The sequence below is a fragment of the Ammospiza caudacuta genome, chromosome 17 (assembly GCF_027887145.1).
Source record: "Ammospiza caudacuta isolate bAmmCau1 chromosome 17, bAmmCau1.pri, whole genome shotgun sequence".
NCBI lineage: Eukaryota > Metazoa > Chordata > Aves > Passeriformes > Passerellidae > Ammospiza > Ammospiza caudacuta.
In genome coordinates, this window is record NC_080609.1 from 15,682,594 (window position 1) to 15,706,733 (window position 24,140).

At 48.4% G+C, this 24,140-nt stretch overlaps 2 protein-coding genes across 2 annotated transcripts in view; one reads left to right on the forward strand and one right to left on the reverse strand.

Moving 5' to 3' along the window:
• Nucleotides 1-3,862, reverse strand: part of CACNA1H (calcium voltage-gated channel subunit alpha1 H) — a 149,519-nt gene extending 145,657 nt beyond the window's left edge. The window contains exon 1 of the mRNA XM_058816318.1: nucleotides 3,573-3,862. Within this exon, the coding sequence (XP_058672301.1) occupies nucleotides 3,573-3,862 (290 nt within the window). The remainder of the gene's footprint in view (nucleotides 1-3,572) is intronic.
• A 10,362-nt stretch (nucleotides 3,863-14,224) lies between these two features.
• Nucleotides 14,225-22,017, forward strand: TEKT4 (tektin 4). The gene is made up of 6 exons (XM_058816245.1): nucleotides 14,225-14,743; nucleotides 16,762-16,832; nucleotides 18,047-18,190; nucleotides 19,446-19,668; nucleotides 20,973-21,127; nucleotides 21,798-22,017. Exons 1-6 carry the CDS (start codon nucleotides 14,225-14,227, stop codon nucleotides 22,015-22,017), a joined length of 1,332 nt encoding a protein of 443 aa, XP_058672228.1.
• Nucleotides 22,018-24,140: the final 2,123 nt, after the last annotated feature.

Below are 24,140 nucleotides of genomic sequence, written 5' to 3' on the forward strand. Positions count from 1 at the left end.
AGGGATTCACTCCCTCCTTGCTAATCCCAAATATTCAAGGAAACCCCATTTGACATTCCAGGTTTCCATGGATCCACTTGGGAAAAGCCAGGGAACGACCCTGAGGGGTGGCAAATCCCAAATCCCCACGGGAACAGCACAAAACACCACCCACGGCCCTCCAGAAATAAACAGACGTAGGAGATCCAATCTGAAGGAAAATAAAGAAGTTTGGTCCTAATTTTGTGTGGATTAAAAAAAAACCAAAGGGAAATGCAAATCACAGCAGGGAAACAGAGAGAAAATCCACCCAGGTTTGAGGGAAAATCCCGTTTGGATCAGGGCTTGTATCCCAAAAATGATGTTTGGGTTGTTGTTTGTTGTGATCTGTGATTTTAGGGTGGGAATTGGGATTGGAGGTGACCCTGGAGCTTGGGAAGACATTCCTGCACTCAGAAAATCCAGGAATAAATCCAGGAATGCCACTGCACAGCAAAAGTGACAGCAGAGAGTCCTGCTCCGATTAATTGAATTAACACCTAATTAGTGCTCCCACCCCCCAAAATCAGCGCTTTTCCCAACTGGAATATGCCATGAACCCAAACCTCTGGAAGCAGAGGGGAGGCAGAGCAGGATCTGTGCCAGGATCACTTTTCCAGGTTGTTCTCAGCATTCCCAAAGGCAGTGGTGCCCCAACCCCGAGGTGCAGCTCCTCCATGTGCCCCATCCCCGTTTCCCGCTGATGCCTCCGGCTGGGAATGTTCCCTGGGAATGCTCCCGGCTCTGTAACCTGACCCTGCCCCACCTGTCCCCTCCAGAACCCGGCTCCAGCTTTTTTTAGCCATTCCAAAGCCTCCCAGTGACCCCTTCCTGCTTAAGCTCCACACAAATCACATTTTTTGGGAAGATTCCCACCTGCTCCGGGCCACAGGGCTGGGATAGCTCCGATTCCCAAAAATATCTGGAGTGGCTGGCAGCTCCTGGAGAATCTGGGTGGGAAAGGGAGATCCCCAAGGGGTTCATTGGATGGAACACAGTGGGAATTTTGGGTGCCTCATCCAAGGGCAGCTCCATTCCCAGAGCATCCCATGGGATCAGCCTCAAGGAGCTGCTGGAAATTGGACCCTGGAGCTGGAATTCCTCACAGGAGGAGAATTCCCAAATCAGCAAACACAGGGAAAAGAGGGATATGGGAATTGGAGGGCACGGAGTGAGACCTTCCCCTCTTCCCACCAAATCAATCCCAGTGGGAGCAAGGACAACTTCCCTGGACAAAACACCCAAAAAGCCCCATCCAAGGAGGGCACCTCAGGAAAATCCAAATATTTTGGGAGCATTCCCTGTTCCCATCTCTCCCATCCATAAATGCTAAGGAAAACCCAACACCCTTTTTCCTGATTTATGGATTTGTGCTTTGGGAAGGGCAGGAAGAGAATCTAAACCCACAGAGCCAGAAATTCCCTCTGTGGGATCTTTTCCTTCTGAGAAAATCTCCCAGGAATTCCTGCCCTGATCCAGCCATGCTCCTCCTTCAATCCCCTCTTCCAGCTGCTTCACAGGTGTCCCACTCCATGGAATTTTTTCCAAGCTCCCGGTTTCCAGGTGCCTCTGGTCCAACACACCCAGACCCAGATCCTGCTCTGAGGTGGCTCCTAAAATCCCAACCAGCTCTTCCTGAAAAATTTAATCCGAGGATTTGATTTTGGAAAATGGGAATAAATCCCAGCAAGGAGCCCATCCCTGCTGCTGCCATCCAAGCACACCAGCACTGAAATCCTGGGAATTCTGTGGAATTCCTGCTTGGCTGTTAACAATCCATCCCCATTTCCAGCTGATGCTTTGTTGGATGGGGAAGTTTGGGAAAGGCAGATGCTCTGCTGGGAATTCCCAACAGGAAAATCAAAGACCAGCCTGAGCACACCTGAACCCTCTCCCAAAACACCTGCCTTGGAATTCTCCACCTGCCAGAGGAGATTTCGGGAATGCCAAACCCAGAGACTCCCCCAAACCCAAAGGAAATGACCTTTCCTCCCACAGACTCCCAAAGTTTTCCATCACAAGTGCCTGGATTAGGGAATAAATCCATCCTGACTCACTCCTGCCTGTGACAACACAGTGCCCTCCCCAAGGCCAGCTCCATCCCGTTTTTCTTACGGAATTACCATTCTGTGGAATATTTAAGTATCAGTTTCTCCTTTCCACCCTTGCACATCCAAGTTCCCCCCCCCAGGGCTGGAAATCCTTGCCTCAAATCCCTTTTTTCCAGCATCCAGGCTCTGAGGAATGCTGGAACAAGCACCCAGGATGGCACTGGTGATGTTAGGCCTGGCTTAACCAGCAAGAAGCACTTTAGGAAGGGGAATTTAAACCCAGACTTGCTGCAAGCAGAGACTTCACCCAACACGAGCAGAACCAAGAAATCAGCTGGGGCCAAGGAGCTCCATTTTCCAGAGGAAAAAAATGGGAAAGGGATTTTTCACGACTAAATCCAACCCTTAATGAATCCCTGAGGGTTTTGAGGAATCACTACAGGACCAAAGTTGGTCAATATTTTGTGCAGAACAAAAGCAGCCCCAAATCCATAAAAACTGTGGGATTTTCCCTCTGAATATTCCTGCAGCTCCCAGCCTGGGGCAGCATTCCTGGGAGGAAGGTGCAATTCCTGCTGGGAAGAACCAGGGGTTTGTGTGGGGAGCTGAGGCAGATCAATAATCAGCTTATTAATAAATAATGGGCTTAATAAATTAATAAATAATGGGGAGAGAGGCAGGCAGGGATGGGGGGCAGGGAAAAGCAGGAATTCTCCACACAATGCCCGTGCTAAAAGCTCACTTCCCAAAGATTCCGGGCACAAACTGACAACTCCTGCTCGCACCCAGCATTCCGGGGAAAATTCCATCTCCTGGATGTCACGAGCCACAGGAAAACGCGGCTGGATGATTATTTAACATTCCTAAAGCCGGGAAAGGACACCGGGAACGGCGGAGATTTAAGGGATTCACTGTTCCCTTCCTTGCCTGCAAGTTGCAGCAGAACAAAAGCGGAGGGGACTTTTCGGGAATGTGCCTTTCCCAAAGCAACTCCAGCTTCATTTTTCCCCCATGGGGAAAGCTCCCGTGCACTCGCGGCTCTTATATAAACAGCGGAGGGGCTGATGCCCCCCGGCATTCCAACAAAACCAACTCGCCTTTGGAATTGCGAGGATTCCCATCCCGGCGAGCCGCGAGTGGAGTTGAGGGATTTTTTTCCCCGCTGGGAATTTCGGGGGGCCGCGGCTCCGCACCCCCCGAGCGGCCCCGTCCGGCCCGTCCCGGACACTCGCACGGAGCCGCTGCGGGACCTTGGCGTGTCCCCAGCACGGGGGACACTGGTGACACTGGGGACACGCTCCGTGCGCGTCCCGCTGCCACAAATCCCCCTTGTCCCCCTCTCCGAGCCGGCACTGGGGACACACCGAGGACACGCCGGTGGCTCCGTGGCATCCCAGGGCGCTGCCGGCAGCGGGGACGCGCAGCTCCGCCGGGATGCTCCGGCCACGGGGAGGGTCCCGGGGGTGTCGCGGTGTCCCGGGGGCGTCCCGAGGGAAAGGATATGGGTTACAGACCAGCCTGAGGCACCAGCTGCGCGGGCGGGTGGTTTGCTTGAGGCAGAAGAAGGCGGTGGGTGCCAGCGCCGGGTAAGGCACCTGCTCCTCCTCCTCGGAGCCCAGCTCGGCGGGCGGCTCTCGGCCGGGGGAGCCGCTGCCGGAGCCGGAGGCGCTGCCGGAGCCGCTGCCGGCATCCTCGGGCGGCTGCTCGGCGGGGCGGCGCGGCGCTGGCAGCGCCGTGATGGGCACCCGCACCTCGGCCGGGCGCGGCGCTTCCCGGCTCTCGCCGGCGCTCATGGTCGCGGCCAGCGGCACCTGCGGGGCGAGGGCAGCGGGTCAGGGCCGGGCCGCCTCCGCCGCCGCCGCCGGGGATGCTCCGCCGGGTCCCGGCGCTCCAGCAACAACAAAGGCGGGCGGGGGGAGGTCGAGCCTCCGCCCGGGCGCGGCCGCTCCCGCCCCCCGCGGCGAGCCGGGGGTGCCCCCCACGCTTCGGGGAGCCCCCGGAGGAGCCTCCCGGCGTTGGATTTCGGGGGATGGCGGATTCTCGGGGGGTGTCCTACCTCAGTTGGGCGGAGCGCGGTGTCCCCAGGGGCATAGCCGTGCCTTGCAGCTCACATGGGACCGGCGACAATCGCGGCTCCCGGGGGTGGCCGAGCCCCCTCCCAGGCACGGTGGCACCCCCAAAATCCAGCGGGGGGGGAAGGGAGGGGTTGGGGCTCGGCGTGCGGCGCCCGCCCGCGGGGATGGAGGATGGAGGAAGGCTGGGGAGAGGAGGAGGAGGAGGAAGAGCAGGAGGAGGAGAAGGTGGCGGGGGCCCTTCCCGAGCCTCTCCCGACGGTAAATCCCAAGGAGCGAGGAGGAGGCAGCTCCGCCGAGCTTCGCCCGTGCCCAACAGGAAACTTCGGATTTACCGGGGGAGGAGGGAGAGCGAGGGGAGGGGAGAGCGGGGGCGGCGGGGGCGGGGGCCGGGAGGAGCCGGGGCTGCCCCGCATCGCCCCCTCCCCCGCCTTTGTTCGGGCTCCGCGCGGCGCTGCGGGACGGGAGGGCACCCATGGGTGGGGGGCAGCGAGCCGGGGACCCTCCCAAAGCACCCCCGGGCGGGCCGAGAGGATTTGGAGCGGGAGGTGCGGGCTTGGTTCCGCTCCATCCCGAGAGGGCTGCGCGGCTCAGGCACCTCCGGGGGGGGGGGGGGGGGAGATCCCAAAAAGGGGGGGATGCTCCCCTAAAAAGGGAGATGGAGCCCCAAAAGGGGGATCGCCTCTCCTGGCACTCCCCCTGCCCCTGTCTGAGCCCAGGTTGGAGGTAGGAGCAGTTTAATAACTAAGCTCGGCTCTAAGCTCCCCGCTCAGCTGCTCCAGGTTTAACTCCCAAGAAACTCCCAGGGATCCCAAGGAACAGCTCAGGAAAAGTCCTCACAGGCTCCAGCCCTTCAACTCCGCTCGGGAAGTTTTATCCCTTTGAATTCCTTGGAATTCCGTGAATTCTCTCAGGCTGGGCGTGCGGGGATGGGTTGGAAATCTGGGAGTGGATGAGTTCCCGTCCCCTGGAATGTCTTCAGGAGTGCGAGCTCATTATCCAGCAGCACATTCCATTTGCAAATGCAGCTCCCGATGTTCTTCCCGGTTAAAAACTGGGAATTGATTGGGAAGAGAGGTCAGGCGGCTTTCAAAGCACCCAGAGCTGAGCCTAATGCGGCTCCTAAAGAGCTGGGATGTAGCGACGATCCCAGGGTTTTATGGGATAGTCCCGGGTTGGGATGAACAGGGTGTGGCGATTTTAGTGTGAGATACAAAGGGAAAAGCCTCACAAGCAGGAGAGAGAGGAATGGAAAAGACCTCGAGGATGGAATCCCAAAAATTCATCAGGATGATCCAACCTGTCTGCGGGGCTGCTTGTGGGAATGCCATGGAGATAGGAGGGATATGGGATGAAGGATTGGGATGAGGCACATGGGAAAATTCAAAAGGAATCACCAGGATCTTCTTCCAGTTGAATTCTGCTAGAATTCCTTCCCTGGGGTTGAATTCCCTCTGTTTCCTGCCCTTTTTGCCAATGTTTTCCATTAAAACCAGGGTGAGTTTGTGGGAATTCTGAAGGATGTGGGGTTTCCAGCTCATGTGGGGGTCTCAGCCACTTTGTTTCCCAAGCTTTTGGGATTCTTGACTCTGGGAAAGAGAATTCCAGAATGATGATGAGGATCCTTGCTCTGGCCACATCCCTGGAATTGTTCAAGGATAGGGCTTGGAGCATCTTGGAATAGTGGAAGGTGTCCATGTGGAAAAAAAATCAACTTTGATTCCAACTCCATGGAATTAACCCTGGAACAAACAGAGCAAGATCTGCCCTGATCCCCCCAATTCCTTGTGGGATCCTCAGGAATTATGGGAGGGAATAAATCCTCATGCCAGGAAAGGGATGGATTTGGGGATGGATCCAGCATTCTCGGAAGCATCCCGCTGTCCTGACACCCCACTGGAAAGCCGGGAATTTTACTGCCTGCCTTTGGGATGGGGTTGAGGCACCTCCTGGCCCCTCTTTCTCCCCATTCCCATTTGACTCCACCTCCTGTTTCCCTCTAGAAGTCATTATCCCAAATGGGAGAATTCCAGAGTGGGAAACTCCAGAAGACCTCCGCCAACTCCCAACCACATCTTCCCTCTGGAATTTAGGATTTGTCCTGATTAGCTGGGAGAAAAGTGTGGAATCTCCAGTACAATCCCTGCTTTGCACCTTTCCTTTCCTCTTCCTTTCCCCTTGATGGTACCAAATCCCAAATCCGAGTGAACAAAATCATTGGAATTGCTGCTAATTCCTGAAATTAACTATCCAGGATGCTGATGGAGAGCTGGATGTGTTGGAGGAGTTCATCCAGCCAGGGATCCATCAAGAAAATGTTATGATTAATAAATTCAGGATGTTTTAGGAGGAATCATTGAATTTGGGATCTGTGGATCCTCCCAATCCCTTTTCCATCCCAAAAATTGATTGGCTTTTCCCTTCCAGCCTCAAAGTAAAATCCAAGATCAGGGAGTGCATCCAGAGGGGAATTTGCATCCCTGCTGAAGTTTGGGATGGAGCAGGGAATGTTCCAGCTGAGGATGGACCAGGAAGGACAAACCACATTCCAAAAGTGCCAGGGAACAACAGTCAGGACTTGCTCCTGCTCTGAGAGTCTCATCCGGCTCTTTCCATGATTTTTTTATGGATCACTCCTGGCTCCTTTAATGCTTAAAGTTTAATGTTTTATTGGGATTTATGACATTCCCACCCAGCCTGGGAGGGAACAGCTGGGGATTGATGATCCTTAATCACACCCCAAACTCCTGGAAGTTCTGAGGGATCTCAGATCCCAGGGAAGAAGCATCCAGGGATTTCTGATCCATAACCACATCCCAAACCCCTGGAAGTTGTGGTGGATCCCAGATCTCATTCCCGACCCTCTCCAACCTCGCTTCCTGCCTCCATTTGTCCTCCTGGAAAAGGGGTTCGGGAAGAGCTGGAAGCAGGATCCCATCTCCATCGATTGTGTGCCCTCTGCTGGCAGCCTCTTGTCCAGGGAAAAACGGGAAAATCCCTCTGGGAAGGATTTGGGGCTGCCCTTCAAATATGGGAAAATCCTTGGATAGGATCTGATCCTCACGGGAATTTCCTTCTGCTCTTCCAGGAGCAGGGAAAGAGCTCCTGGATTTCCTTTGGGGTCGGTTGGATCCTGCAGGAGCTCCTGAATCCCTGGAATTCTCTGCTTCCAAGAGCCCTCAGTGTCACCCTATCCCTGAAATGAATGAGGGAAAAGCAGAAATTTATGGGATTTATCCTGGCTGATTCCCAAGATCAGCAGGAGAGCCACGGCAGGAATTCCCTGTTTTCCAGAGAAACTGGGATGCCCAATCCCTGGAAAAATCCCAGGCTGGGTTGGATGGGATTTGGAGCAACCTGGGATTTGGAATGGGATCAGCTTTATCCCTTTCCCACCCAAACCATTCTGGGATTTTGTAAAACATGGAAAAAACAGGAGAGGGAAATTTGAAGGCAATACTGGTGCTTTCCAGAAAATCCATATTTAAGGGAATTTTGGATATTGGGAATAACCAGAATGAACCCACCTGCACTTCCTAAATGTTTCCTACAAAGTTCTTTCCCTCATCCAAACTTTGCATTCCCAAAATTCAGGTCGGCACCTCCAATTCCCAGGATTGCACATCCAAGCTGTGATTATTTTTTGGGAAGATCAGCACTTCTCCAATTGGAATTTTCAGCCCAGAATGAGGTCAGGGAACCTTTGGGCCAGGTTAAAAACCTTGGAAAAGTTGGAGTTTATTCCTGATAATCCTCAAGGATGAGTTCAGGGAGGAATTCACCTCCTTGGGCCGGGGGGGAAATAAAGTAATTTAATTTCTCTTTGTTATCTGGGAGATTCCTTGGCCTCTTGGCCTGGATGTTCATTTTTTGGGGATAACAAGGAAGGAATGAAGCCAGAAAAAAGGGAAATAATCTTTTCCACAGATAATTGGGATGATTCCTTATCTGGCCTCTAAAACCCAGGAGCAGGAGGGGTCAAATGAGCCCAAATGATTTGGTGATCCTGAAAAATGAGGTGAGAGCTCCAGAAGCTCCGCTCTTGGCCAAATTATCCTGGTTTTTTGGGGTAGGAATGAGGAGAAGCAGCCCCAGCTCTGAGGGCCCCTGGAATTCCTGGTGCAGAGGGGCTGCAGAGTTGGGAATTCCCTCACAAATCCACAAAAAACCAGGAAAACCGGGAGCCTCCAGCCCACATGGGGATGAAATCCCAGCTGATCCCAACTCCAGAAGACAAAACTTCTCCTGTTCCAGAGCTTTCCCTGGGTGCTCCTGACCCTGAGGGAAGGACACCCCGGAAGATCTGAGCTCATCCCAGCAAATCCGGCTGGAAGATTCCAGAAAACTCCCCCTGGAGCATCTCCCATCCCTGCAGCTCTCACCAGAGAGCTCCGACCTAAAATATTCATGGGAGGTCTCTAAAAGCCCGGTTTAGCCTCTAAAAGCCCGGTTTAGAATTTAAAAGCCTGGTTTAGACTCTAAAAGCCTGGTTTAGCCTCTAAGGCTTGGCTTTGTCTCTAAAGGCCTGGCTTTGTAAAGTTGGCCTTGTCTCTAAGGGCCCGGGGTTGGCTCTAAAAGCCCGGCTTTGTAAAGCCCAGCTTTGGCTCTAAAAGCCTGGATAAGAACAGATCTTTGGGAATGATCCAGAGGCTGAAAGGAGCCTCCCCAGAGGGACTTTAGCCAGGGAAAAGCAGGATAATGGGGTTAATGTGGGATTGGGAAAGGCAGGAATGAGCTCCCTCCAGGGCCTGGGAGTTCTTCCCATTCCCATCCCACATTTCAAGGACAATTCCGGAATTTTCCTTTTATCTCCTTTGCTTTCCTCCTGTTCTCAATGTCCAGCCTGGTTTCCATCCCAGATTTCCTTGGAAACAGCATTTTCCATGATCTTCCCTAAAATCCCAGCATTCCCAAAGAATCCATGGCTGCCTCATCCCAGGAATGTTCAAGGCCAGGCTGGAGCTTGGAGCAGCCTGGAATTGTGGGAGGTGTTGGGATGGAGCTGAGCTTTCCATCCCAAACCATTCCCTAATTCCATGATTCCAGAGGCTCAGGATTGCCCTGCAGGGGGGTTTTCATTCCAGCAGGATCCCCAGGGAAAGCTTCCCAAGATTCCGGGCTGTCTATGGGGTTCATTCCTGGTTTATTTCCTGTTTAAAAGGGATTTTGGGGATATTTTGGCTCCAATAAATCAATCTGGTGTATCCCAAAGAGAAAAGGAATAACAAAACTCCCAATCCAGTTTTATCATTACTCCTGTTTTATGGCTAAATCCATGGATTTCTATTGGAATTCTCTCCTTGGAGAGAATTCCCAAATTTGCCCAGCCCGGAGCTGCCAGTGGAGTTTGGGAATCACCCCCAAAAATCCAGATTAATTTGACTTTTTGAGGATTAGTTATGGAATATTTTTGTCAATTCCCATTCCCACTCATCCCACTTCATCCCAGAAAACCCCTTCCCATTTTCTCCCACAATTCCAACCCTTCAGGATCCACAACAGCTCCAACTTGGGAATTTTGCCTTTTTTTACTCTTTTAAATTGGATTTTCCAGCTGCATTCCTGATTTTCCTCTTCCATGGGCTTTGCTGCTGGAAGGGAATCCCTGCTCCACTCAGGAATTCCTGAATTCCCACCTCGGGGCAGCAATTCCTGTTGCCCATGGCAACCTCTCATTGCCATGGAAAATCCTCCTTAAAATTCCTTTTCCCTCTCAAATCCAGCAATTCTGTATTTTTCCCAAGAAGAAAATCAGGATTTTTATGGATTCTTTACCTCCAAGCTCCTCTTATTCCCCTTTTTTCCTAATTTTCTTTCATTTCTCCCCTAAAATTCCTTTAATTTCCAACGAGCTCCTTGTGCCACTGATTATCCCACAGCAAAATGATTCCAAACCCTCTGGAATCTTGGAAAATCACCTGGAAGTGTCTGAACTGGGAGCAGCTCCCTGGAATTGTGCTCCACTGCCAAATATTCCTATTTATCCATGCATTCCATGCAGGAAAAATAAAGGTGCTGGAGGGGTTCCCTCAGGATTCCCTCCCTGGGTTTTTCCCGTTTTTTTTTTTAAGGAATGCTGACTTGAAACTCGTGGAGTGTGAAATCCTGGCTGGGCGTTTCCATGGGAACCAGGCGGGTTTTCCTGCCGAGGATTCCCGCTGACCTCACTCCCGCTGGAATCTCCCGCTCCCGCTTTTCCCTCGGTTTCAATTCCCGGTGTTTCACTCTCCTGGATTTTCCTCTTTCCATTCCAAGGATGAGGATTCCCGGCATTAAAAAAGTGGGATAAAACAACCTTAAGCTGGTTTTTCCCAGGAAAATCCCCTCAGCTGGGTGGGAATGATTGAATTGTCCAGGAAAGATGAAAAGGGAATATTCCCAAGAGTTTGGAATGATGGGAAAAGGGGGAATAGCTTCCAACTGCCAGAGGGCAGGGATAAATGGGATATTGGGAAGGAATCATTCCATCCTGTCTGGGATGGAATTCCCAGAGAAGCTGTGGAATTCCTGGATCCCTGGAAGTATCCAAGGAAAGGTTGGATGAGGATTGGGATAATGGGAAGCATTGGGGTTGGAATGGGATGAGCTTGAAGATCCCAATCCAAACCATTCCAGGAGCAATCCAGGATCATCCTGGCCTGACTATTCCAGAGTCAATCCCACAAAAAGGGGGGATTTTAGGATTAAAAAAAGATGGAAATGGGATAAATGTTCCATCCTGGGAACGATCCAAGCAGCAGGAGCCTCCAGGTTCCTCCTGGAATGGGAAAGCTCCTCTTGCACTTCAGATTATCCCAGCAGAAAAAGAATTCCTCTTTCTTTCCCATAAAAATGTTTTCTAGGCTGGGATGGAAGAATTCTAGTGTCCCCATCCATGGCAGGGCCGCAATGGGATCCTCCATAAAATCCCATTAATCCGAACAAATTTCGTGAAGGAAATTCCCTTCTCCCCTTTTCCAGCAGTGCTTTCCCTTCCTCCAGCAGGAACAAAGGCATCAAAAGCTCCTGCAGGAAAAGCCATCCCGAAAAGTCATGGAAAGGGCACATAAATAAGGGATGAGCCAGGAGGAGGCAGAAAATGCGGGAAGAGCGGCAGAGCCTCATTATCCCAGATCCCAAAATTCCTCAGGAGACTCCAGCGGAGCTGAGCCAGTGAATATTTTATAGGGAAGCCCCTGTTCCCTTCCTGCTTTTCCGTGTGGCCTCTCCCGAAAGAGCGATTTGCTTTGGAAAACAAAGAATGTTCCATGAGTGGAAAACAAGGGATGCTCCCTGTGTGGAAAATAAGGAATGTTCCCTGTGTGGAAAACAAGGAATGTTCCCTGAATGGGAAAACAAGGAATGTTCCCTGAGCGGGAAAATAAGGAATGCTCCTTGAGTGGAAAACAAGGAATGTTCCCTGAGTGGGAAAATAAGGAATGTTCCCTGAGTGGAAAACAAGGAATGCCACAAAACTCTGGGCACAGTGCTGGGATCAGAGCCAGCAACACCTGGAATATTCAAAACCCCTCCTTCCTTCCCCAAATCCCAGCACATCCGACTTTTCCCTTTATCCCGGAGAATCCCCTGCTCCAAACGCCGGGAATAAAATCCCTGTGCTCGAATCCCCCTCCAGCCAGGATAAAAATCCCTCCCTGTGGCACAGCCACATTCCCTAATCCCAAAGTTCCCTTGGATGTGCCCCCGGCTGGCTCCTCCCGTCCCCCACACCGGGAGCAGGCAGCCGGGGATGTTGGGATTGGGATCGCTCCAGGTTTTTATCCCTGCTCCAGACGGGGAATTGGAGCTGCGTGGGCGAGCGGCTCCTGCACGGCGGCAGCGCCGCAGGCACATGGAGGAATGTGTGCCGGGAAAAGGGGAATGGATGGGGGGACACCGGGAATGGGGTTCACTTGTGTCCCTCTCCCCTCCACGGGAGGATCCATCCATCCCTGATCCTTTTATTAGGCTGGAAAACTGGGAAAGATGGGAGAGGCGGGCTCTTTTCCTTTTCTTTGAGCTGTCTCAGGCATGATTTTTGCACCCTCATCCACCCTTCTCAAATTGCTGCCAGCATCCTAAAAAAATCCTCTATCCCTCTTTTCCATGAAGGAGTTAAATAAATTACATCAGCACTTCCCTACACAGTAAACCCTGGAAATTTCTCTATCCCTCTTTTCTGTGAAGGAGCTAAATAAATTACATCAGCACTTCTCTGTACAGTAAATCCCAAAAATTCTGTCAGATCCCATTTATCCTCTGAAATGATCCTAAACCCAGAACAGACCTGGGATTATTTGCATTCCAGGGATTATTCCAAGAGCTAATCAGCTCCAGAGCATGGGGAGGATTGGGAGCAAACAGGATTGGAGGCTGGAATTCTCCCAGGGCTGTTGTAATCCAGCAGGGATATCCATAATTCAGTAGGGATATCCATAATCCTTCCCAAAATTGCCCTCAAAGCTCTGAGGTGCTGGGAGAAGCTGCAATCTGAGCAATAATTCCCTCCAAATCCTGCTTTTCTTGTACATTCCGGGTTTTCCAAAATGGGAGTGATTCCCCTCTGCAGGAATGGGGAGAGGTGCTTTTAAAATCCACCTGGAGTGTGGGATTCCCTGTGGAAATCTGGGAATTTTGCCCACACCTGCCGGGTTCATCCTGAAGTTCTGCCAGCTGGAAAAAGCACCTTTCCCAAGGCAGAGAATTCCACAAATCTCATCAAGATCCACATCTCCTGCAGGAGAGCCAAACTTCCCTTCCCTTCCTCCTTTATTCCCCTTTCTTTTCCCTTTTCCCCAACAGGACCAGAGTCACAGCAAAGGCCTCAACAATGAATATTTGGAAATAAAAGCAGAACAAAGAGCACAAATGTGTTAACCGAGCAGCCTAAAACCAGGGGGGCTCTCTGGAATCTTCCGGGGGAAACCAGAGGGGTTGGAACTGAGATGAAATCCTGTCACCCCTGAGCCTTCTTTTTTCCTAGGCTAAACAACCCCAGCTCCCTCAGCCGTTCTTCTAAACATTGGTGTTCCAAGCCCTTCATCATGTTGCTCTCCTCTGGATAAGTTTAATATTGACGTCCTTCCTATGGTTCCATGAGGGCCGCCCTGGCCACCATGACACCGCCCTCAGGCGCCTTCCCGCCTTTTCCTGTCACCATGGCAACGAGCCACCCTCACCATGGCCGTCCTTGGGCTCTTGGAAAGGGCAAGGGCCAGACCCTCAGCCCACGGGGGAGAAAAAAGCTCTGAACTGCCCACCCTGGCACATAAACCCTGCTTCCCGCACAAGGTTCTTGTGGAGGACTCCAGAAAGCTGAGCAGCCTCTGGCGTCGCCATATTGCGCGTACCTAAAGCTGCCTGGGAGAAGGAATTTTGGGTCAGCTCTGCTGGCACAATCCCTCCCGGCACAGGGCAAGGGCTTTGCATGCCGAGGCTTTGCTGCAGCCAAGGAAAGCTCCTGGCACAGGGTCACCTTTGCTGCTCAGCCAGACACCCCAAGTGCCCCAGCCACAGGAAATTGCCGGATCCGGGTGGTGCCGGCGCTGGCAAATGCCAGACCTGGGCGGTGCAGGCGCCGGCAATTTGCTGGATGTGGAGTCCTGGCACCGGCAAATTACCAGACCTGGGCGGTGCCGGGAAATTGTCAGATTTTGCCTTTCCATGCCAGCAAATTGCTGGACTTGGGCTGTGCTGGCACCGAGAAATTTCTGGATCTGGGCTCTGGCGGTGGCAGCAAACACCAGATTTCAGGCTCCAGGTGTTGCTAAGCACCGGATCTGAACCCCTCCTTTCCTTCCTGGAACGAGGTGCCCTCACCCTCCCGAAATCCCCGGCATTTCCCCTCAGCCCTCCACAGCTCGCGGTCTTCATTCACCGCGGCCTTCCCAATTTAACTGCAACCGCCTTCCCGTTACCACGGCAACGAGCCGCGTGGGGGCGGGCACAGAGAGCACATCCACCAATCAGCGGCGCGCTCTGTGCGAATAATCTCTCTGATTGGTCTATGCTGCTGTCCATCAAGCAGCGGGCCCGCCCAGTCGTTGGTTGCCGCGGTGAGGCGAGGACGCTCGGGCGGGAGCGGCGAGCGGCGGAGGCTCCGCCATGGCGCAGCCCGACGAGCCGCACCCGCCGGTCGTTCCCTCCTGCCCGCTGCCCAGCAAGACCTGCGATGTGGTCCCCACCGAGAGGCCGCGCTCCTGCTGCGGCATGGCCCTGGCCGGCCTGCGCACCGCCAAATACCACCTGCCCGAGTGGCACCGCCGCAACGCGGGCGTCTGCTTCGAGGCGTACACGACGGGCGAGCAGGCGGAGCGCGGCCGCGGCGAGGCCAAGCACCTGATGAAGCATGCGGCCGCCAGCGCGCAGCGAGCCCAGGGCTACTCCAAGGCCACGCTGGGCCAGCGGCTGCAGGACCTCCAGTTCTGGAGGGTGGAGCTGCAGAAGGAGATCATGGAGCTGGACGCCGAGACCAACCTGCTGGTGGCCCAGAAGCTGCGGCTGGAGCGGGCGCTCGATGCCACCGAGGTGCCCTACTCGGTTGTCATCGATAACCTGGAGTGCCGGGAGCGGCGGCAGCCCCCGGACCTGGTGATCGATGAGGTGGAGAAGCAGCTGATGAAGGTGAGCGGCGCCCGGGCTTGGTGACAGCCCCGGCGCTGCTGCTCTGGTGGTAATAGGGGGAAATAATTCTAATAATCTCGCAATAAGGGACAATAATTCTAATAATCTCACATGGCTTAACCTCTTCAGTACTATTCTGCTTAGCCAACACCAACTATGAATGAACTCACAGCCGAATCCTCCTACTTACACGAGGCCTTCAGCCCCTTCTATCACTCATAGCCACCTGATGACTCCTAGCTAACCTGACAAACAACAAACCTCATAGCAGAACAAACGATTGTAATCACACTTTTCAACTGATGTGCCTTCAAAATTGTCCTAACAGGAGCCACAATCCTACTTACTGCCTCATACACCCTATACATGCTCACAATGACACAACCAGGCACTCTCCCATCCCGTATTACATCAGTCCAAAACTCCACACGAGAACATCTTCTCACAGCCCTACATCTAATCCCCATAATGCTCCTAATCCTCAAACCTGAACTAATTTCTGGTATCCCCACATGCAAGTATAGTTTCAACCAAAACATTCGACCGTGACTCTAAAAATAGAAGTTAAACCCTTCTTACAGTGCTGAAATGAGGAGCAGCAGTGAGGAGGTGAAGCTGAGGATGCTGGAAGTGTCTCCTGTGAGTCGGGGTCTGGTGCTCCTTCCTGTGCTCCAGGTGTCACTCCAAGGAATTTTTTGAGTCCTTGCTGTGATTTAATCACTTTGGGAAGTGATTAAATCACTTTGGGAAGTGTGGCTGGAGGAGAGCAGATCACTCCCTCAGCCCAGACCCCAACAAAACCAACCCAGAGCTTTCCTGCACCAACACAAAAATCCTATTCTGGCATAAATTCCTTCTCTACCCGCCTTGAAACCCCCTCCTTTCTGCAGGTTACACTTTAAAACTCCACAATCCAGAAGTTCAGGAACACTGGGATATTCCTTGGCTGTTCCCATGCTCAAATTGACCAAATTTTGGCAGTTTCTGTCATTAATTCTCCCCGAGTTTTGCCAAGGTGATGATCCAACCCTGTCACTGAGATTCCTTTCAAATTCCAGTGTCATTCTTGTGCTGGGTGTTACAAAAAACACATTTTCCATTCTGGAATTACACCTATTCCAATATCCCATAAATTAATTAATGATTATTCACCTGCAGGCTCCAATCAGAATCAGTTACCCGAGGATTAATATTCAAAAAATAAGGATCAGACTGAAATGTGTAAACCTGGTGGGGTTTTGGGGATTATCCTGAGAAGAACCAGGAATTTCTTGATCCCTGTGGATCCTTCCCAACTCAGGATATTCTAGCATTCCACATAGAAGGCATGATAGGATTTAGGAATATTTTGAATGGGAATTGGGTGTAATTTCTGATTTATAATCAATATTTAAGAGATTTTCCAGTCAAAAATATAAACAGGGAAGAGTAGATGTAGGATATTTCCATGTGGGAGTTGTTACAATTTTTAGGTTGGAAAAGACTTTAAAACTCTTCAAGTCCATGGTTCCAGGCATGGGGAAATTCCCTGATTTTTCCCTATCTCAAAACTGAGCAGGGAATTAATTTATTCCATTTAATCTGATGGCATCCTGGAATCCTGGAATGGTTTTGGATGGATAGGACCTTAAAAATCATCAATTCCCACCCCTTCCCACTATTCCCACCCTCTCCCATTATCCCAGGTTGCTCCAAGCCCCTTCCAGCCTGGCCTTGGACATTCCAGGGATGGAGCAGCCACAGCTTCTCTGGGAATCTGTGCCAGGGAAGAATTCCTTCCATGACAGGATAACATTCAGACTTTTTCATGAAATACACAAAATTTTGAAATATTCCAGGTTTTTCAGCCCCCATAGGTTTAGACCTGAGTTCCCTCAGGATCTGGTGACTCCAAAATTCCAAGTTTTACCCTAACAAAGTGAGAGTAAATAAGAAAATGTAAGGATTTATCCCCAAGTTGCTCCTCAGGATGGTGTTTCCTGCTCTGGATCCATGGAATTGTCCCTGTTTTTCTTTAGGAAGCCGATCTGATCCGGGATATCCGGGATCTTCTGAAAAGAACCATCATCCAAGCTGCCACCCAGATAAGGTAAAACATTTCCCAGGATTCTTCAGCCAAATAATTCCTGGGATAAAGGTGGACACAGATCTCAGCCAGGCCAGGCTTAGGAGCTGAGGGGATTCCATGCAAACCCAGATTTTCAGGTAGATATAGATTTTCCTGCTCTCCACAACTGTGTTGGATTTGTTTTCCAACACTAAATTCCAGTGCTATAAAAATATTCTCTGGATATCTTCTTGGAGAAATCTTTGTATTATTAAAGGGATTTTTGGGATCAAAGGAATTTTTTTTGCCACCAGAGGTCAGTGTGGACTTTAAATCTGGAATTTCTGTGCCAGGCCAGGTATTCCTTGCCATTCCAAAGGATTATTTCCTTGGAATTTCTAACCCTTTGGAAAGTTGTTATTGTATCCTAAATTCCATCAATATAAAGGAATCATGCTTGAAACTTCATATTTTAGTTTAAAAAATCCTTCAATCTGCTCCTGTTCTACCTGATAGAAGAAATATTGGTCTTTAAAAATGGCTGTAAATGCCAATTAAGATAAAGTTGCTCTGTTGTATTAATTAGAGCATGAGAGGAGCCTAATGAGGTTAATTTGGGGGTTTTAATTGTTTTAAGATAATTTTAGCCCAGTTTTAGCCCCATTTTATTCCAAGTTTACTCCCATTTTATTTCTCTTTTCCAAGAGAATTCCCAATTCCTTGGCTGAGAGTGACACCTGCTGTTATCAACTGATAACAACCCACAGGCTTTTGTAATTAGAATCATTATAATTATAATTAACTGAACGATATGTGACTCTAATTAACAACAAAGCAGCAATTTTAATCTGAATATCATTAAAGGTTATCCAGTTCCATGGGCAGGGACCTTCCACAATCCCAGAGTTCTCCAGCCTTGGACATTTCAGGGATCCAGAGGCAGCCACAGCTTCTCTGGAAATTCTATTGCAGGGCCCCCCCACTCTCACAATGGAATTTTTCCCCAAAATTCCATCTCAATCAGACTCCTCTTCCAGGCACCCTCACACTGGAATTTTTTCCCAAAATCCCATCTCAGTCAGGCTCCTCTTCCAGGAGATGGAGCTGTCAAGGGAGAGTTTGGGATTTCCCAACCTGCAAGGAATTTCACGGTCTTGTTTCCCTGTAGAACACAAAGGGTGGAGCTGTGCTTCCCAAAGAGGGCTGGGTTGGGAATTCCCTTGCTTCCAGCTGAGCTGTGATCCCAACTTTTGCAGATCCAACCGGATCCAGAAGGAGAACTGCGAGCTGGACTGGTCGGATAAGGTGGAGACGTACAACATCGACGACAAATGCATCGGCTACTGCACCGACAGCACCGACGTCCAGTTCCACCCCAGCTCCGTCAAGTTCGAGGAGAAGTGAGTAATTCCCAGGATCTCCTGGGACAGCACACCTGGAGTGCCCAATCCCAGCTGGGGGAAGAGCTTCGAGGCGGTGCCATGGTTTGAAGGGTTGTGCTGGATGTTCTACGTGGATTATTTGGGTTGGAAATTCATCCGGTTCCAGTCCCAACACTTTCCAGCATCCCAGGCTGCTCAAAACTCCATCCTTGGGTGCTTCCAAGGGATGGGACAGCCACAGCTTCTCTGGGAATTCTATTTCAGCCCCTCCCCACCCTCTCAGGGAATTCCTTCCCAATATCCCATCTCTCCATGTGAAGCCATTCCCTGTGTCCTATCCCTCCATCCCTTGTCCCCAGTCCAGCTCCCCTGGAGCCCCTCCAGGCTCTGGAAGGGGCTCTGAGCTCTCCCTGGAGCCTTCTCCTCTCCAGCCTGTCAAGATCCTGTTTTTTTTAATTTCCAGCCTTTAAATCCTGGATATATTCCCAAGTTTATTTGCCATGACTGAACTGGACAAAAAAATGTGTGTGAATGTTCTGACCAGCTTTAGCTCAAGATGGAGCACTTGGACTGAATTTATTTTAGGCTTTAGTTCCCTCTGAAGCCACAGGAGCAGGAGATTATTAATTTGGGGATTTTTTATTAATTTATTTGAGAACTTTTATTGATTTATTAGAAGTTTTTCTTAATTTATTCAAGTCTTTTTATTAATTAATTCTAGGATTTTTAATGATTTCTTAAAATGTTTTATTAATATGTCCAAGATCTTTAATTAATTTATTTGAGGATTTTAACTGATTTATTCAAGGATTTTAACTGATCTATTAGAATATTTTATTAATTTATTCAAGGATTTAAACTGATTTATTCAAGGCTTTTTATTACTTGATTTGAGGATTTTTATTTGATCTATTAAGGATTTTTCTTATTTTATTCAAGAATTGTTATCAATTTATTGAGGATTTTTTATTGATTTATTAGAATATTTTTCTTAATTTATTCAAGAATTTTCATTAATTTATGGGAGTATTTTTATTAACTTATTAAAGGATTTTTATTAATTTATTAGAATATTCGATTAATTTATCCAAGAATTTTTATTAATTTATTTGAGGATTTTTATTAACTCATTAAAGGATTAATCCTGTTCCTTATGAGAAATCCACACCCCAAGCAAGACCTGAACCGACCAAAAGCCAACCCCAACTTTCTCAGGATTAGAACCTTTTTTAAGGTCAAAATTCCCAATTTACCCCATTCCTTGTTCTTCCAGCGCCTCCACACCGAAGTCCTGGGCCCAGTTCAGCCACGACAACATTTCCAGGGCAGAACAGGAAAAATTGGCGTCGGTGCAGCTCCGGTCCCTGATCAACAACATCATCCACGACGCGTCCGAGGACCTGCGCATGCAGCGGGCAGCGGTCAGCGAGGCCTTTGACAGCCACTGCAGGGAGCTGGACGATGCCAAACTGCGCCTGGAGAGCCACCTGAAGCAGGTCAGGGGCACTTCATGGAGTTCTGGCATCCTTAAACCAAAAAAAATTTGGTTTAATCCACACAGGAGTGAAGTATTTTTGTGTCAGATTAGGATGCGGGGAGAGGTTTTGGGGTTTTGTTGTGGTCTTGGTGGTTTTTGTTGGGATGGAGTTCAGTTAAACACTTTAATCCTGAATTAAACCCTTTAAACCTGAATTAAACCCTTTAAACCTGAATTAAACCCTAAAACTGGCTGATCAAGCAGCTCTGATTGATCCAGGATTCCCAGATTTTTCTGGGATGGCAGCAAATTCAAGCTGGCAGTTGACTTCAGCCTCCTCCAATGTGGAGCAGCTCCTTCTTTTGTGGATTTTACATGGAATTCTGTGCTCTTTAAAAATTATTTACTATTTTTTGAAGAAGTCCTGCTCCTTCTTTAAAAACTTTAGGAGTAAAGATTTTCCTCATCCCTGGACTGAGGCCATTGGAAATGTGGGGAAAAAAGTCATTCCTTAGCCCCTGGTGGCAACTCCTGGGGTGGGGATGTGTTGTCATCCCACAGAACACATGGAAGAGGTTTTGAGGGAATATTTCCAGCTTCTTTTTAGACTGAAAATGGGATTTTCAGCGTAATAACAAAAATAAAGAGATCAAAACCACCACAGTACTTTTATTTTTTCTATGAACAAGGGGTGGCTTTGGGCCTTTCCCCTTTTCCAATATGGAGCAGCTCCTTTTTCCTCTTTTAGCCATTGGCAAGTGTGGAAAAAGTATTAATTCCTTCGGATCTGGGAATGACAACTGGATATCTTTATTTTTTGCATGTGTATCAATGGTTATGAAGGGAAGAATTTCAGGATTTCCTGTCTTTTCCATTTTCTTTGGAAAACCAGGTATTCCCAAGCTGCTCAGCAGCTCTCCCTCAAAATAAATTGATTTTTTTCTTGGATTTCCAGTTAAAATTGACAATTCAAAGCACTCCACGGAGGTGGGATGTGTTTTCATCCATGGGAGAGGTTTGGGATCTCTCCCATGGTTTTGGGACATGGGAGAAGCTGCAGAATATTTTCTGTTTTATTTAAACTAAAGCTGTGCTTCTCAGTGTAATATTAAAAATAAACAGGTCAAACCCACCTTAATTTTTGTATTTAATCTTAAATAAAATAAAATTATTTGTATTATCATCTAAAATGAAAATTATTCTTGTTGTACTTAATTCCCCAGACTGGTGGTAAAAACTTTAACACTTCACCATGAACAGATATTTTTGGGGATGCTATTCATCATTGTTTGAAGATGTTTTTTCCTTGGATTTTCTCTCCAGATCCTGAAGGATATTGGGGATGAGGAGGCCAACATTGAGAACCTGAAAAAAGCCATCAGGGACAAGGAAGCTTTCCTGAAGGTGGCTCAGACCAGGCTCTACGACAGATCCTCCAGGCCCAACGTCGAGCTCTGCAGGGATGAGCCCCAGTTCAGGTCAGTAAATCTACCCCAATTTACACAATTAACTCCAACTTAGGTCATTAATCAACTCCTCCAAGGCTCCTGTTCCATCCCAAAGTGATTTGGGGCTGTTTTAAAAATTTTTTTACCTCACAACTTTTAGTTTTTTGCCTCACGACTTTCAATTTTTTGCCTCACGACCTTTAATTTTTTTTACTTGAAGTCAGAAATTACTTTTCAATTCTGTAGTTGTTCTGTTTTATCTTTATCCCATATCCAATCTTGGATTTTTCTGAGGTTTTTTCCTCATAAATTTTTGATTCTATAGTTCTGTAGTCTTTATACCAAATCTTAACTTTTTGAGCAATTTCTCTGAGGTTTTTCCCTGATGAATTTTAGATTCTATAGATGATCTTTATCCCCAGTCCAATCTTGGATTTCTCTGAAGTTTTTTCCTGATAAATTTTTGATTCTGTAATTGATCTTTATCCCAAATCTTACCTTTTTGAGCAATTTTTCTGAGGCTTTTTCCTGATAAATTTTAGATTCCGTAGTTAATCTTTATCCCAAATCAAATATTTTTTTTTACTTTTCTGAGGTCTTTTCCTGATGAATTTTAGAATCTGTAGTTGCTCTTTACCCCATATCCAATCTCTTGCTCACCATCCCCTGATTTTTCATGACTTAACCCAACTCCTTGCAGGTTGGTGAACGAAGTGGAGGGGCTCACAGTGTTCCTAGAGGCCCTGAAGAGAAAACTGATGGAGTCAGAGCAGAACCTGAAGAATTTGGAGGAGACCAGGATGAAGCTGGAGAAGGAGATTGCTGTGAAAGCCAACAGCATTTTTATTGACAGGCAGAAGTGCATGGGCTACCGAGTTCGCTACCCCGTGGACCTGGAGGTGGCGAGTTACCAACAGTGATTTCTGTACCCAGCCTGCAAAACCCAGGAGAAAAACTATTCCTTCTTTTCTGTTCAGCCATTGGCAAGTGTGGAAAAAAAAATATCTGTGAGCTTTCATATGAATAAATTGAGAAATTGTACATTGAAGTGTTGTGTTCACTTGGTTTTCTTCTACTTGGGATAAAATCCTTTCCTTTTTCCTTTTCCTTTTCCTTTTCCTTTTCCTTTTCCTTTTCCTTTTCCTTTTCCTTTCCTGCTAAAATCGATTTGTTCCATCTGCATTCTATCTATAGCATGTGTGCCTATTTTGGGGGATTTAATCCTAATAATTAAAAAGAAGTGAACATTTATTAGTAATAAAAAGGAATAAGAGTGGATATTTCTTAGGAATAATAAAAATATCCAGGTGGAAATAAAATATTTATAGCTTGAAATGAGTGCAATAAAACTGAGGAACACTCATTCAGCAAGGAATTTAGGCTGCTCAGACATTATTAATAAAAAACCCAAATTTTCCACACATTTTCCAGCTTTGATGACAATTTTCCCTTGGGAAAACTATTCCCAATCCATGGCACTTGCTGAGATGAATCCAAGAGTTTTTAATTTTAAATTTTTTTCAAGAAATAAAAAGATAATTTAACCAGCTTGGGGATGCAATCCTGAATTTCCACTTCATCACTGGGATGTGGAATGGAGCTGGTGCTGTGTTCTGGCTTTTCCCTGGAAGCAAAGCCTGTGGATGAGCTGTTATCCATCATTTTATCCCCAATTATCCACATCCCCAGCAAATGCCATGCAGCCATTATTGGGCACTTGTTAAATATGTGAGTGTCCAAAACCAGGGAAAAATGACCAGACCAAAATTTCATCATTTCCTGTTTTACAGGGATTTTTAACCTTTAAAAAGCAGCTGCTCAAAGGGGAAAAAAAAAAAACTCCTTAAAGGCAAAATTGCCACAAAAAACCCTGGCCAGGGCCATTTGCAGAGCCCATGGATGAGGTGTGGGGTTGGAATTCCTGGGATTTTGTGTTCTCTGAATTCAGGATTATCCAGGAATTGCTTTTCCTGCTAAAAGCTGCTCCCATTCCTTTGGGAATGTCAAGGAGCATTTGGGATCCAAGAGTTTGGGTTGTTCTTTGGGGCTTTTCATGGATTTCTCCTCATGATTGTGTTTGATAGCCCTGATTTTGGATCTTGAGGGAGAAATCAGGGAATCCTGGAGTGATTGGGGCTGGAAGAGACCTTCAAGCCCATCCAATTCCAACTCCAACAAATTTTCCAAACTCTGTCCAGCCTTGAACATTCCAGGCATGAGGCAGCCACAGCTTCACTGGAATTCCATCCCAGCCTGCAATTCCTTTCCAAAATCTTCCATTTTTTTATTGCTAAATATATTTATAATATAGAATTATTATATTTTATAGGATTATGACTGAAGGGAAAACCCTGAAGCAGCCTTTATCCCACTTTTCCCAGGACTCCAAGCAGCAAAGTTTTGCTCCCAGCCCTCCCAACCAGCAGCACTTGGAAAAAGGGAAACCTGAGCGTGGGAAACCTCAGCCTTTAATCCACAAAAAGTGAAAAAACGGGTTGGGAAAAAAGAATCCAAACACCCCAAGGCATTTAAACAAATAATTCCAACACATTTATCCAATACCCTGACACATTTATCAAATATCCCAACATTAATCACCCTCTGCTGATAAGAGAGAATTTATTCCCAGCCTGTTTGAAAGTTGGAGGGGGAAAGGTTGGGAAATTCTGTTGAAATGGAATTCCTTTTATTTTGTATAAAATCCAAATAGTTTGGGTTGGAGAGGACTTTAAAATCACCAGAATTTTGGATTTTTTGAGCATCTCTGCTGGGGAGGGGGTGGTTAAACCCATTCCAACCTTGCAAAGGGCAGGGAAATGTTGGGAGAAGGATTCCAGAGCGGTTAAGTAAGGAAAATGTTGGGAGAAGGATCCCAGAGCAGTTGTGGCTCTCAGGGAGAATTCCCAGCCCCTTTCCAGCCCCTTTCTCTCCATCCCAAACCATTTCCCTCCCTTCCCTCCGGTGGTTCCTCTTGTTTCCCCACTTCTCCCGCAGGCAGCAGCGGTGCCAATCCCTGTGATTCAATTCCCGGGGATAATTGGTC